The 14,632-nt window shown below is 38.4% G+C and overlaps 2 protein-coding genes across 2 annotated transcripts; both read right to left on the minus strand.

Annotated features, from left to right (window-relative positions):
* Positions 1-4,415: 4,415 nt before the first annotated feature.
* LOC140244311 (tigger transposable element-derived protein 4-like) lies at positions 4,416-6,353 on the minus strand. The gene has a single exon (XM_072323953.1). The coding sequence runs from the start codon at positions 6,148-6,150 to the stop codon at positions 4,615-4,617; it is 1,536 nt and encodes a 511-aa protein (XP_072180054.1). The 5' UTR covers positions 6,151-6,353; the 3' UTR covers positions 4,416-4,614.
* Positions 6,354-6,365: 12 nt separating this feature from the next.
* On the minus strand, positions 6,366-10,077 carry LOC140244312 (transmembrane protein 254-like). The gene is made up of 4 exons (XM_072323954.1): positions 9,940-10,077; positions 8,509-8,612; positions 7,497-7,556; positions 6,366-6,845 (listed from the first exon to the last, which is right to left on the minus strand). The coding sequence occupies exons 1-4, from the start codon at positions 10,024-10,026 to the stop codon at positions 6,725-6,727; spliced, it is 372 nt and encodes a 123-aa protein (XP_072180055.1). The 5' UTR covers positions 10,027-10,077; the 3' UTR covers positions 6,366-6,724.
* Between the last annotated feature and the right edge of the window lie 4,555 nt (positions 10,078-14,632).

Genomic DNA, 14,632 nt, shown 5'->3' on the forward strand with positions numbered 1-14,632 from the left:
GGTACAGTATTGGTGGATATGAGGATTGGGCTTTTAAATTTATGCAAGATAACGAAGAAACCACACAATGATGTAATACAGAGCATAGCATTTTAACAGGAATTCAAGTTTATACATTTGATGAAAATCGGTTTTGGAATGGCCGAGACATCCAAACACAAAGTAAAACAAAGTGATCCTAATAAAAGATGGGTCCCATCTTTGTACATGTACGTGTATTAGGATTGCTCTGTTTTGGATATCTCGGCCATTTCAATACCAATTTTCATCAAATACATGTTGAATCCCTCCTGGAATTACATCCTCTTTTATGTTTCATGAGAGGTTTCTTGTAATCAGAATTCTCACCAAATAAATGTTAGAAACCTGAAATTACATCTCAACCAAAACTATATTACCTCTTTGAAGGCATTTAAACTGTAAATATAGTGTACTTCCATTATAACAAACATAGTTTCAACAAAATTCTCATTAAAATGAAGTAAAAATTCAGGTCCCAAAATTATCATCGATGTGTATCTTGATGAACTCTACTATTCGCTTGTCATGAAATTTTGATACACCTGTACATATAATGTACGTCTGCATATTAAAACAGCCCTGAGGGTATTGTTATAATGGGTGTGCACTGTATCATCTTTTGCCTTTTTGTTACAACTTTGGTACTTGTATGATTTCATTCACATTAACTGATTTTTTTTCTTAATCTTGTATATTTCAATCAAAATATTGACATGTCATTGAGGCAAGTCTTTAATACTCTATTGTTTTCTCTGTATTCTGTGACATCGCCTTGTTCATTTTCCAGCAACACAGACTAATAAATTATACCATCACTGATTAAACAACCTGTAATACATGCTGTATCTTAAAATGTAGAAGTCCCACTTACAGTGAACACATAAACATGAACAATGTATTCAACAAAAACACTTGATTTGTTTGGCATTGTGTGGTCACAATGTAAAGACATGGGCATTGCCAATTTTATTAAAGAAACATACAAATCAAAAAACAGAAACACACTGATCATCATTCTTGCTTCTCCCTCATTCTCTATTATCCAATCATCACGTTAAAATCAATGTGTAAAAACCATAATGACTTTGTTCAGTCAACCTTGCAACCATGCCTAAACTAATCTATTTGGACTGAAGAAATAGCTTCAACTTAGAGAAAATTTGACTTCAATGAGGGATTAAAATCAACAATATAAAAAGATGGCTTGAAAAGACATTTGACTTGGGCAACTATTCGACTTATGTGATGTCAACTTAATAAACAAGGGTGACTGTAATTCAAGTTTGTTTTCATGATTTCTTTTTTATTTTTCTTTAGTCACAAGAAGATATCTTGCAGCATGTGTCCAAGTACATTTGTAGGTTTAAGAAAACAAAAACTGTTCATAAAACTGACAATTGTGCATTACACTGTATATTGTACACTGTATGATCACATAGGATAATAGTGTGCCTACTGTCCCAGACTGACTTAAGTCAAAGTAAGTGCCTTTTTCCATGTATTCATTTTTAATGATGAAGTTAACCTGGTCTCTGATGTGAACCAAAAATATACAATCGAAGAGTTTGACTGCAGAAATGAAATAACTCCATTCTTGTTTATTTGAGATATTTGCTATTAAAAAAATTTGTGTGTACCTTCAAAAATGATCCTTGTTTATGTAACAAGGGTATATTTTGCTTGATCTAATGATGAAATTATGTTAATTAAAAATTTTAAAATATGGTGTTAATTCCATTTTGCGATCAAACTCTTAATTTCAAGAAGCTGATATTTACTTTGGAATGTTAGCTTTCAGATAACATTGATGACAATCAGAGATGTAATTACCATCTTTACATTCACAAAAGATGAGTGCTTCAATTCCATGCAGTGGATTAAGGACTTAACACACAGGCTGCAGGAGACTGCCAAAACATTACTGTAAAAGTGGAAATTTTTAGCGCATTTGGCATGACCAGATAACAAGTGCAAAAATAAAAGCATGCAAATACTTTCACTTGTTGTATTTACCACTACATGTATGTAATATCTTGATTCTGCCAAAATACAAATATGCAAAATTGATCTCACTTGGCAGAGTGCAGAAAACCATGTTTTACAGTACATGTTACCTGTCACTACACAGGCCTTTTAAAGTCACTGAACACCCACTCACTGGGCCACGTATTACAAAGCATTGTTATCAATCATAACTCTCCCAATCAATAGCAAGTTTGCAACTGATTTCAATTCCATCTTTAAAACCAACAAGAATTGCAATTGATATCACCACAGACTGTTGGGACTCAACTGATTGCAAATACAAATGTCAAAAGCTGTGATTTATTCTAAATAAATCGCAGGAAATAAAAAATGAATTGCAAATTTTCAATTGCTTTTGGATTTGCAATCAATCAGTCTTTTTTCCCATCAAAGAGGGTATCATTTGATAGAAGAGATAAAACTCTTTACCATTGAGGTAATTTCAAGTCAACTGGGAATTCAGATTTGTAATACATGTACAAAATTACCAAACTTTGGTATAATGAATTGAGTGCCCTTGGTAAGCTTTACAGAAGGGCATACATACCGGTAATCTTTTCCTCTCAAAATGTGCAGAATCTATATCTTATCCTTATTAACGTTCACAATTTCCATGACCACTATGATTGAAGCAGATAGAGATAGGACTCACAGAACAGCATAGGTGGGACTAAATTCTGATCATTGCAAGATGATATTCTGTGATACCCCATAACGAATATGACAAAGAGTTTTTCATTTTCCTTTCAAACTAATTTTTATCACAGGTACTACTTGATTTGGGTGTACAGTTCTTTCCACCTGCGGCATGGAAAAACATCAAATTCAAAACCACAGGAAAACAAGGTCTTGACTACAGTGCTGTAATGATAGCAATTCTGTTGTGTCAACACAAGCAAGTCCTGTTTTTGAAGCAGTAAGAACTTACTGTAAAACCAGAACCATTTGCGACATGAAACTTTCGTGAGTCAGAGCTTATGGCCTTATCCCCAGCACAAAATTTTCGTGAGTTGTCAATAGCACCCGATGCATTGTGTAGAAAAAAAAAAAACCTTTTATGTGCATTTAACCTCCGCGAATCTGGGCTCCATGCAAAATTTGCAACACTTTCATGTATAAAAAAACTAGAAATGTCGCTTTGGCGACTGGTATGCCTCCGCCATAATGCATGATTTTCCCAATAGGTCTAGATAGTACATGTGGACAATGTGTGATTACATTTTCACAAAAATAGGAGAGCATGTATCTAGGGATTTAAGGACTTTAACTCGACTTTGACCCATTCATACATTTAGGCATTGAGTAATTTTCAAGGTACAGGTGTGGAGAAAAAGTGCAATTTCTGAATTGAATAGTAAATTGTTAACATTTTCATCTGGCCCTTGACCCTAAAATTCATAAGATAATCACTTTCAGGTAGAACATGCATAATATGTACTAAGTTTCAAGATAACTTGAGCCACTTCCGAGATATGGAGGAAAAAGTTAGTTCAGCACTTTCACTTGATCTTTGACCTTTTGACCTTTGAGGCAAAAAAAAGAAGAAAAAAAAAACTTTCCAGAGAATTTCTATTAGGTTACACATGTATGCATACACCAAGTGTTAAAAAAAATAACCCTGCTGGCATTGCATGATAGGAGGGAAAAAGTAAAAATTTGAAGTGTTGCACTTGACCTTTGACCCCTGAACTTTGACCCCATGAACCCTACATTCTCTAGATAATCACTTCCAGTCAGTATATGTATATACTATGTTCCATGAAGATACCTTGAACAATTTTCCAAGGTATGGAGAAAAAAAAGAGGTTTTAATATTTTTACTTGACCTTTTGACCTTTGACCTCATGACCCAAACTTTCACCAGAGAATCTTAATTGGGTAATACATGTATACACTAAGTTTCAAGAAAATATCTTCAGGCATTCAATAGAGATGGTGGAAATAGTGAAATTTTATGCATTTGACCCTGACCTTTTGACCTTTGACCTCATGACCCAAACTTTCACCAGAGAGTCTTAATTGGGTAATACATGTATACACTAAGTTTCAAGAAAATATCTTCAGGCATTCAATAGATATGGTGGAAATAGTGAAATTTTATGTATTTGACCTTGACCTTTTGACCTTTGACCTTGAGCATGTGCACCCAAAAGTTGATAGGCACAACTTCACCCCCTAATACACATACATGCCAAGTTTCATTAGGATACCTCAACAGGTTTTGATAGTTACCTTGTCCACAAAATTCATTACGGACGGACGGAAGGACGGACGGACGGACGGAAGGACGGACGGACGGACGGACGGACGGACGGAAGGACGGACGTACGGACAACCCGAAAACATAATGCCTCCGGCACCACTTCGTGGCGGAGGCATAAAAACTGTGGTTTTACTCTACTTAGCTGGAAGTCAAAGGAACACTTGGGCTTGAATTGTAAATAACCGGAGAAAAAAATCTAAAGCAACTGCGAAGTCTGATGTATCTCTCTTCAAGTGACAACTGCCACACAACAGCCTCAAAACTTCTCTCAGAAAACACGATACTGTTCTCACAAGTATGGTTGCTCAGGTGTCTGCTTGCAACGGTTGATAGTAACGTTTTGCGAGCTCACCCACCAGAAAGGATTCGTAGCTGTCGAGCTCTTTGTGCAGGTCCGGAGGCTGGCCGCGAGTTTTGGCGTTGAAGAGGCGAATGACGTTGACCGCCTTGAAGGCTTCTTCAAGAGTTGGAGAGTCCTGAGTCGTGTTCCATTCAAGCTCGCCATCATCTGAATCCCCATTCACAGACTGAGAGTCATAGGGGCTCTGTCTTTGGTGACACTCATCATCATTGTCCACTATGATGTACTCCTCCAAGGGTGGAAGACAGGGATGCAAGTTGGACAGCTTGTCCCACAAAATTCTGAAGTCCCTGAGCTGTGCTACCTTCTTATCCAATTTGGGGTCCGTGTGGGGAGCTTCCTCATCTGGTGCAGCAGGGGCTGTGGCTGCAAATCCCGCACTTCCGAAGACCTCAACGATTGCCTGGGTGCTGATTTTGGCCCAGGAAGATCTAAGGGCAAGGACTGCATCAAGGAGGTCCCAATGGAAATGTTTCTTGCTCTCTGTAGCCACAAGGAGTCTGGAAGAAAGAATGAGCCTGTAATTCAGCTTCAGCGTGTGAATTATTCCCTTGTTCATTGGCAGAAATTCAGCCGTCAGGCAGTCTGGCAGTAGGACCAATTCAATGTTCTGGAGTTCTTCTACCATATGCACCGGACAAGAGGCTAACACCATGGCAATTTTGCGGTCCTGGCTACCCATAGCACTGTCCATTTTGTACAGCCACTCTCGGAAGAAGGTTTTAGTCATCACAGCTTTCTGGTATGCCTTGTAATCAACGGGAAGAGATTGTACATTCCTGAATGAAGAGGGGTTCAGTGTCTTCCCGATGACATACAGTGGCATCTTGTCAGTGCCGGCCATGTTTGCACACATCAGAATAGTGATGCGCTTTCTGGCTTTCTTGTTTCCATTGGGACTCCTCTTGCGATTACAGTACTTCCCTGGTAGCAGTTTCCAATAGAGACAAGTCTCCTCGCAACAGTAGATATCAGGTGGGTTGTAACGTTTGAATAAGTCCTTAAGGACTTCTTCATTCCAAGCAATGACATCTTCGTCCTTACTTTCATCCTCTGTGCTTGCACAGCTTGGGGTTAAGATACCGTATCTTTTCATGAAGCGCTTTACCCACGCAGGGCTTGGCCAAGTCTTGTGTCCAAACTCCTGTGCGAAGACCTTGGCCTGGGCCTGCAGTGCTTCGCCTTGTGGGGACGCACCTGTGAACAACTCCTGCTGGCGGACCCACATTATGAGGACTTCAGCCACATCATCATACACCCCAGTCTTCACCCTCATACGGGTCCCTTGCCATGCCTCATCCGTATTTTCAAAGGTCTTGATTATTTTGTCCCTCTTCTTAATAATATCTGCCAGGGAACTTTGTTTCAGATCAAATCTGGCTGCAACGTCCTTCCTCTTTGCATGGGGGTTTGCCTCCATAAATTTTATGATGTCATATTTCTCCTTATAGGACCTTGACGTGATCCGTCTGGGAGCCATCTCGGCTCTCACTGTTTAATACGTTGGAAGTAAAATTCAGTATGGTAGAAAACTCAAGATTCTCTTTTCAGTTCTGTGTACTATCACTAAACCACACCTATGTTGGTAACTTGCAAAATCCTATTCCTGTCATGAAAGGGGGGGGGGGGATATCTGCTAGAGTCCACTGACTATGGGGCCACTCATGTCCTTGCCTTGGGCCCAATTTTTGAGACCTTTTACCTTTTAGAACAATGACGCTCTAAATTATCAAAATGTCCCAAACATCAGTAAAGAAAGAACATCTCAGAACTTTTGCACATTTCTTGCACTCTTTGGGACCAGATCCTGCTTAAGAACAAAACAAATTAAACTAGAATAGACACTCAGATATATGAAAGAAGGAAAGGCACAATATACAGATAAACGAATATTTGACACAGTTCAATCAAAACATGATCAAGTTAAACTCTCTTTGAGTGTAGACAGCAACTTTCTGGAATACTTTGTGCTCTGATAATCTGTTCAATTTGTGGCAACTTTAAACCCCCTTCTTCCCGTTGGGATCATCTACCACCAGTTCTCCGGCTGAGAGTCAATCCCTCTTCTGAGTTCGGGTTGGATTGTACTGCAACAGACGATACATTGACACAATGCCAAAGAGGAGAGTGAAGATGAACCACTTAGTCCTAGCTGATCCTGAGATTCCTTTCATCCTGTGGAAAATAAAAAGACACAAATAACCGGTCACCATGAAGCAGGTTATTCTATAGACTGCAGAACCCTGAGGCTACGAGATATAAAGTTTTTATGTCACCTATGAAATAGAAATACTACTTGTAACAATTCTGATGGGCAAGACTTCAGATGAATACGACAAGTGAAGATAAATGTCTGAATTTCACATGTACTGAAAGTGTCTCGAAAAAAATTTGCGCTGAATGTAATATGAGAACTTTTATTCCAGTAGTGTAACCATCCTACTTGTGAAACCCTTCTATTATAGCAGTAGGGATATGAAATTTGGGGAAAGGATCAGAAAATGAATTCAACCTGTGTAATTTCATTTATGCAACACATTACTGATAATTCTCAAGAATACATGAATACATCACATGTGGAAATAAAGCTCACTCATGCACACACACACACACATACACACGCACTGCATATAACATGTTAATATATGGCTGTGACTTTCTTCTTCATATGAGGATTTGTCTCCATGAAAATATGGCAGATATAAATGCAGCCTTGTTTAGTCATACTTCTGGGCCATCTTAACCTTCAACATATACTTTGGAAATATGTGAATAAACATACACACTGTACACATCACAATAAAAGCATAATATATTGCTTCTTACCCCGCCAAGTAGTAGGCATAGCAACCTTCCAGGACATGCATAAATATTGCTGTATAGCATCTATAGAGAAAAGGAGAAAGAACAATATGAGCACTAGAAAGCATAAAATTATTAAACACAAGCGCAAACTTCAAAATGAGTGGCTGAATTGTAAGAAATGTTGAATAGTTGAATCATGTCCCACATAATCAAAGTATATGTATTCAAGAGCATCACAAGAAATACAAAATAACAAAAAATATACATTAATTATCAATTATCTTCAGAGGAAATTCATTGTCATACTTGTTGAAAATTTGTCATTTAAATGGAAACATACTGCTTTCACTTTAGAATAAGGATGACATGAGCAGAAAAAACAATACTCAGAAAAACATAAAACATAATACATGTACATTATACACTGAACAACGATGAGCACATAGCAGGCTCAGATATCCCAATTACGCAGCAATGTAATTCCCTTACAATACCACTTGCTCAACAACTTCACCTAGAGCTATAGAATCTGACTGCTTTCTTCTTTTGATCTGCTTTCTTTGAGCACCAAATCACACTGTATACGCCAAATATTTCGCGAGGTTTTTATTTTCACGAATTTCGCGTGTCAGCTGCTATTCGCGAAATTCAAAACACGTGAAAATATTGACTCTGATGCCGATATGAATGTGACGTATGCTTACACATTTCTCCGTTCAGTACAGGACTCCACGATCGCGACTTTTAAACCACTCGCGAAATTGTCGGGCAGACCAGATTCGCGAAAATTTAGACTCGCGAAATATATGGCGTATACAGTACATTCTTATGTGTAGCTGCTATATTATCGTTCTTGTTCATTGTGATTTTGTATGAATTTTGAAAACGGTCTTTACGCATCACCCCAATCACTATAAATTCTGAAACTGTGTACACAGTATGGTCAATTTACAACTCTAGGTAAAAAAAGCACTCTGCATCCTTGAGGCTCTGTAAAAATAACATGAAGTCCAGAGGAAGAGATTTTGCTCACATTGCTCGCATCACAACCGGTTGCTTGTAGGCAAGGAAGTACGCCAACTCACTGATAGGACCCAGGTAGTCATATGGCACGATATCTCGTTTGAAGGTACACAGCTGCACAAATAATACAGGGGTTTTAAAAGTGAAACTGATCAACATAGCCATTGTTCATGTTTCTACACTGATCTTGTATGTATGCATGCATCCTGCTTTGAATCATTTACATCACTTCACTTCTTAAGACTCTTTTGTCATAAGGATATAATATTATAAGCTTCAACGTTCAACTCAAAATTCCTACAGTGCTGTAAATCTAAGCACAAGATGATCTTTCATACAAAGACAAAAACATATTTTCTGGCTAGAGTAGAAAACATGGACATAGAACCACTCGTATTTCGGAGTAGTAGAATCTAGTAGTAGTAGTACCCCGTAGTAGTAGTAGTAGTAGTAGTAGTAGTAGTATCAGTATTTGTGATCAGATTATTCTTTATCGCTAGTTATTTTTAAAAATGGCATCTGGTCAGGTAATAGACCAATCATCATGCCTAGCTTGTTTGGTGGTCTCTCGACCTGTTTTCACTGTGACGTACAGTCGGTGATGTACAGTCGGTAATAGGGTCAACTGACCATACTTGTCATTACATAAATACATGTACTACCAACCGTACTGTTTATAATAATAAGAGGCTAGAGGTCACGGAACAGGAGGCAAAACTATCGGTCTAGTCAGACGTCAGGTGATGGTCAGACGAAAGAAGTATTTAAGAGTCTACTACTTGTCTAGTGTCTTCAGAAACTGTAGAAAAGCCCACAAAACCTGACATTTATCCCCAGTATGGCTGCAGTACTGACCCATAAACACACGGACAGTAGAGTCGAGAGAACTAACAGTATACACAAACAGTAGATGAGATCGATAGTGCAGATTTGCAGATATTTTGACATACATTGTATAAATTAAACTTCTTCTTCTTCTTCCTGGTGAGTGACTGCAATGAACATGCTGATTATTTCGTCACTTTGTCAGGTAGGCAGGTAGGTGGACATTGCACGGTGCAGTAGATTTTGAGTACCTAATAGATAATCCCAAGAAATTATAAAGGTTCATTCATTGAAATACACTGTAACTTTAATTTAAGAAACAAGTCAACTGAAGGTGAACATTACGATATAATTTAACTCATTAAATTTTGTAAGATAAGTTTACGAGAACATCATTATTCTTCATAGTTCTATCGTTAGGTGCTCGACAAGACAGGTGCATACAGGTACAACTACAAAATTGTAATCATAAATACACTCAGGGTCTAGTAACTAGGCCCTATCCTATTCTGGTGGGAATTAATGGTAGGGGCCTAAAATCTGAGGATCCGAGCTGAATAAGTTTAATTCAACAAAAAAATTACAAACATATCTGCCTAACCGTCGCTTAGCTTACCACAGTTAGAAGGAGACCTAATGTAACTGCAATCATACCAATTACATTCGGATATACAAAGTAGTTTGTCTGCTTTACTGACGGCATTTTGTCGATCAATTTGTTGGTGGACTGTTCGGAGTAAGAACTTATCAAATAGAACTCACGGCAAAGGAAATACGTCGGACTGAGAGGAGTGAGACGTGGGACAGAATGAGGTGGTTCGAGATCTAGCTAGGTGCGTACCGTGGCTTCTGACCGAACAGCACGGGGCAGCGACTCCACGCCGGAAGTTTCCATGAAATGCTAGCCTACGTGTACGTACGTACTTGTTGCTTGTAGTATATGGACAAAAGCTGCACTTGCAGTGAGCGCGCCTATTTTCCACTGCACGCTCAGCTTTGAAGTTCTAGTGCCCGCGAAAAGGCTGTTTCTATGTCCGTTTGATTAAGAAATAATAAATAAAAGAAAAATATATTAATAGAGCAGTGTCTGGCTTAAATATTCTGGTTGTTAAAGAGAATGGAAAACGCCACTAAGCACAAATCAGCAACAACAACATTTGATTGTTTTTGTTTTATATCTAAAGTTGTACTTTCTTTCTTCTTCTCCTCCTCCTTCTTGATCTTCTTCTAATTCTTCTTGTAAATCGCATTGCCCTTTTTCATGTCGATTTTTTTTTCGATTTTTCAAATGTTTTTTTTTTCTTTAACCCTTCATTTTCCCCACAACTCCGGCGTTTCCCTGTTAAAAAAAAAAGAAGATATATATATATATATATATATATATATATATATATATATATATATATACATTCCCATAATGATATTTTAAAGTAAACATTGTCAATCATAATTGCATGCTTTGTGCAGGACATGCTGCCTATAGGCACAAAATCAAGAAATATCTGAAGAATACCGGATGTCGTTTGAGCTATAAAAAAAAAAAAAGAAAAGAAGAGAAAATTATGGAAAAGGAGGATCTATACAAACCGTCTTCTCTTCGATCGACAAACAAAATTTGACTTCAATGTAAAGTGTTAGGCTGTGTATATACGCCATATTTCGTGAGTCAAAATTTTCGCGAATCGGGAATTTCCGACAATTTCGCGATTATCTAGTCCTATACTGAACAGAGAAGTGTACGCGCGTTGCGTCACATTCACATCGGGATCAGAGTCAATATTTTCGCGTGTCTTTAATTTCGCGAATAGCACCTGATTCACGAGCTTCGCGAAAATAAAAACCTCGCGAAATATTCGCCGTATACAGTATATCCATGAGCCTTTACAATTTTCAAGCAAGCAAAGAAGCTGCTAATTCTATTTGGAAATTGTAAAACTCAACTTAAAGGAATAGTTTTGGTTAAGATGGGGCTTCAGATTATTTTTATCTTTTATGAAATAATGTGAAACTACAAGTATAAACATTTGGCAGAGCGTACAATTCTAAAAGGAAATCAAAGTTTGTTTTTTAAAAAAAAAAATTGGGTTTTGAAATGGCTGAAATATCCAAACATAAAAGACGCAAGGTCCTAATAAAAGTTGGACCCAAACTTTCAAGACCAGTTTGTTTTCGAATATTCGATTTTCATTGAAACCGATTTTCATTGAAACTTTGAATTCCTCTTAGAATTGTATGTGCTTTCATATTTTACGAGTGCCGGGTTTCTCATTATCTTTATATAGGCTTATACCAAAAAGTTAAAAACCTGAAGCCCCATCTCAAACTATCCCTTTAAGTTCACTAAGTGGCACTTCTGTAAAAAGGTTTGTCAGTTTCATTAGCGTGGAAGCTACAATGATACCTGCCTGGAAAACGATAATACTGATCAGATATCATCTAGACAACACTGGTGTTCGGTGACCCGGGGCCACTAAAACTGGATGTTGGGGCAAGAAATTTCCAGAATTTAAAGGCTCACTTTGGTGGTCAGATATCGGGCGCCTAGATTCAAAATGGATTTTCATGTTTTCGTTTATTTCAGATAACTCCGTTTCTTTTTCGGGCCACAATTATATTCCAAAATCATAAGGTCTTATAGTGGCCGGAACCACCTGAGAGAGAGAGAGAGAGAGAGAGAGAGAGAGAGAGATAGAGAGAGGGGGGGGGGTAGCAGCCCTGAATATACGCAGTATATGGGGGAACTATTGCCCTTCGTCAACCCTGATACTAAATTAAAGCCCTAACATCAAAGGCCTATAGGCACCTATACAACTTACATAAGATACTGAAACTTCCAAACACATTATACTGTACAGGTTTACATTATCACTAGACTCCAAGTCTTGACTGAGATTTTCTTGAGTTCTAGAAATTCATTATTTTTATAAAATTTATTTAATCATTTTTACTTATGTGTATGCATCATTTAATTTATTCACTCATGTATTCATAATTATCTTTATATGTGCACTTCAGTGATCCATTAATCACTTCATGTATTCATTCATTCAATCCATCAGTCAGTCTTTGTTTGTTTGATTTTCTGTTTGTTTGTTTGTTTGTTAATGTTGTTGTTTTGTGGGTGCTTTTTTTTTTGGGGGGGGGGAGTGGTAGGCCTATTGGTTTTCCAAAGGAAAGGGCTTGTATATCGGGATGTCGTAACGTACTAAGGGATCGTATAGTTTGGTTGAAACCTAATTTCAGGTTTCTAACATTTTTATTTATTTATTTATTTTTTGTGAGAAAATGAGAAACCTCTCATAAAATATGAAGGAGCATGTAATTCCATGAGGAATTCAATGTTTAAGCCCTATTCATTTTGATGAAAATTAGTTTTGAAAGGCTGAGAAATATCCAAAACTATGGGACCCACCCTTTCATTCATTACGATCGCTTTGTTTTATTCTGTTGTTGGATGTTTTAGTTGTTCCAAACTCGATTTTCATCAAATAAACTTTGAATTCTTCATAAAATGGTATGTTCTGTACTATTTCATAAGTGTTTTCTTGGTATCTCGCAAAAACCTTAAAACCCAATTCTAATCTCTACCAATAATGTACTATTCTTTTAAATCAAATACAAAAAGGTCTTGTGTAAATGTTCCTTTGTTTTTAGGTGTGTTTGATTTTGTTATGTCCATTACTGGAGTAAAATCACTGAAAAAAAAAGTCTTTTCAGGTTTGAAGTCCATCAAATAACAGAAAATTTTTATTCGCCGGGCAACGAGTTATTCTATAGATGGCCGGACGATGCATCTCACTAGGGAGTAGATATATAATAAAGTCTGAAACAAGTTCCGATACATTTGCTGCCTACGCACGTGAAGTACCTACATACGGAGTATGCGACAAAGACTACACATGAGATATGTGACCGCACAAAATCGTCCAATCACGTTGCTCCGTGAACGTGCATTCACAAACAAAGTTACGCTACCACATCAAGACGCGTCGAATTTGAAAGCTCGAGTGAAGTCGCAATCCAGAAAATGTTGCGGAGTCCATGTTTCCTGCGGAAATTAACCTTCTAAACCTCAGAAACGTGATACTTCGTCATCTGAGGTAGGTATACACACGCTTACTCTGTGAATGTTTAATCTTAAAAGCTCAGTCTGCCATAGTTTATGTCGTATGTTGTGACTAACATTCACAGAGTTGAAACCCATTAGTAATTTACGTGTCAATACCCTACTACACATGTTGTACGTGCAGTTAACTACCAAGACGACAGTAGCAGTACAATTGCAATGGCAATGCCCCTCGCCCTCTGTGATCCCACGCGTACAATACAGTTCATGTAGGGCCTGACAGTAGGCCTACATCAGTAGCACTCAATACTGTCACGGGTCGTAGAGTATAGTGTGAACGCCACGGTAGACATCACATGATGACAGGGTCACACTGCATTGTATTTTTTGTTGTACAGACAGAGCAGAACATTGTATGGTCAGCCCTTCTAAATCGAGGGCTGACCATTGACAATATGTCCCAAAGTCTCAGCTCAGAAGTCAGATAAGTCTCCATGACACTAAAGTCAGAAGCTTAAAAGCCCACCACCATCCATGGCGTGATGCGTGAAGAGACGGGGGATACCATCGCATTGGTCTACCACTCTACCACTCAACCAGTACGGTATACGCGGTGGGCCTAACGTTAGGCCTTTACAAGTGCTGGAGAAGAGTGGTGAGGCCCTCGCTTCGGCCCGGGATGCTCATGGAAGCCTCCTCTTCTGACTTCACTTCTCATCAATCTCACAATAGCATCTGACATATAGGGGTCTAATTATAAATAAGCAAAGAAAAGATCATCCCGGCCCGGGACCGCTCACTTGATTGGGGGGGGGGGGGGGGGGGGCGCTCCTCCTGCTCCGGAATCCTAGTCCTAAATAAGGTCAAGATCCCTCTTCCTCGTGAGCACCCACATGTTTTTCCCAGCCATGCTCTTGACGGACTTGACCAAAAGATCGGTCTGTATCTGTCCGTCGGGGAATGGTCTCTGGTCTCGCGGAGACTGCGTCTGGCTTCACGGATCCCCTCCGTGGACAGCGTTAATGGCAAAATATAAAAGAGTCCTCCGGACAGACGGATCTTTCTGTCTATTGTGATTGACGGACATCCCATCCCCTGCCTGTTCACTTCTGATCCATCTCACATCTGACTTATATTATTAATTGCCACAAGTTCGTGTGAGAATTTTTAGTTTGCACACACATGCCCAGTCTCCATGCTGATAGAAAAGAGTAAACAATTCTGTTTGTTTGTTTTGACAAAA

The sequence above is a fragment of the Diadema setosum genome, chromosome 21, assembly GCF_964275005.1.
Source record: "Diadema setosum chromosome 21, eeDiaSeto1, whole genome shotgun sequence".
NCBI classification, from domain to species: domain Eukaryota; kingdom Metazoa; phylum Echinodermata; class Echinoidea; order Diadematoida; family Diadematidae; genus Diadema; species Diadema setosum.

What these genes read in the sequence shown, in the direction of transcription:
- LOC140244311 (XM_072323953.1), bottom strand. Translation starts at nt 6,150, where the DNA reads ATGGCTCCCAGACGGATCACGTCAAGGTCCTATAAGGAGAAATATGAC.
- LOC140244312 (XM_072323954.1), bottom strand. Translation starts at nt 10,026, where the DNA reads ATGCCGTCAGTAAAGCAGACAAACTACTTTGTATATCCGAATGTAATT. An exon ending in TAGGTCTCCTTCTAACTGTG is followed by an intron (nt 8,613 to 9,939) that starts GTAAGCTAAGCG and finishes TTATTTGTGCAG; the next exon opens with CTGTGTACCTTCAAACGAGA. An exon ending in CCGGTTGTGATGCGAGCAAT is followed by an intron (nt 7,557 to 8,508) that starts GTGAGCAAAATC and finishes TTTTCTCTATAG; the next exon opens with ATGCTATACAGCAATATTTA.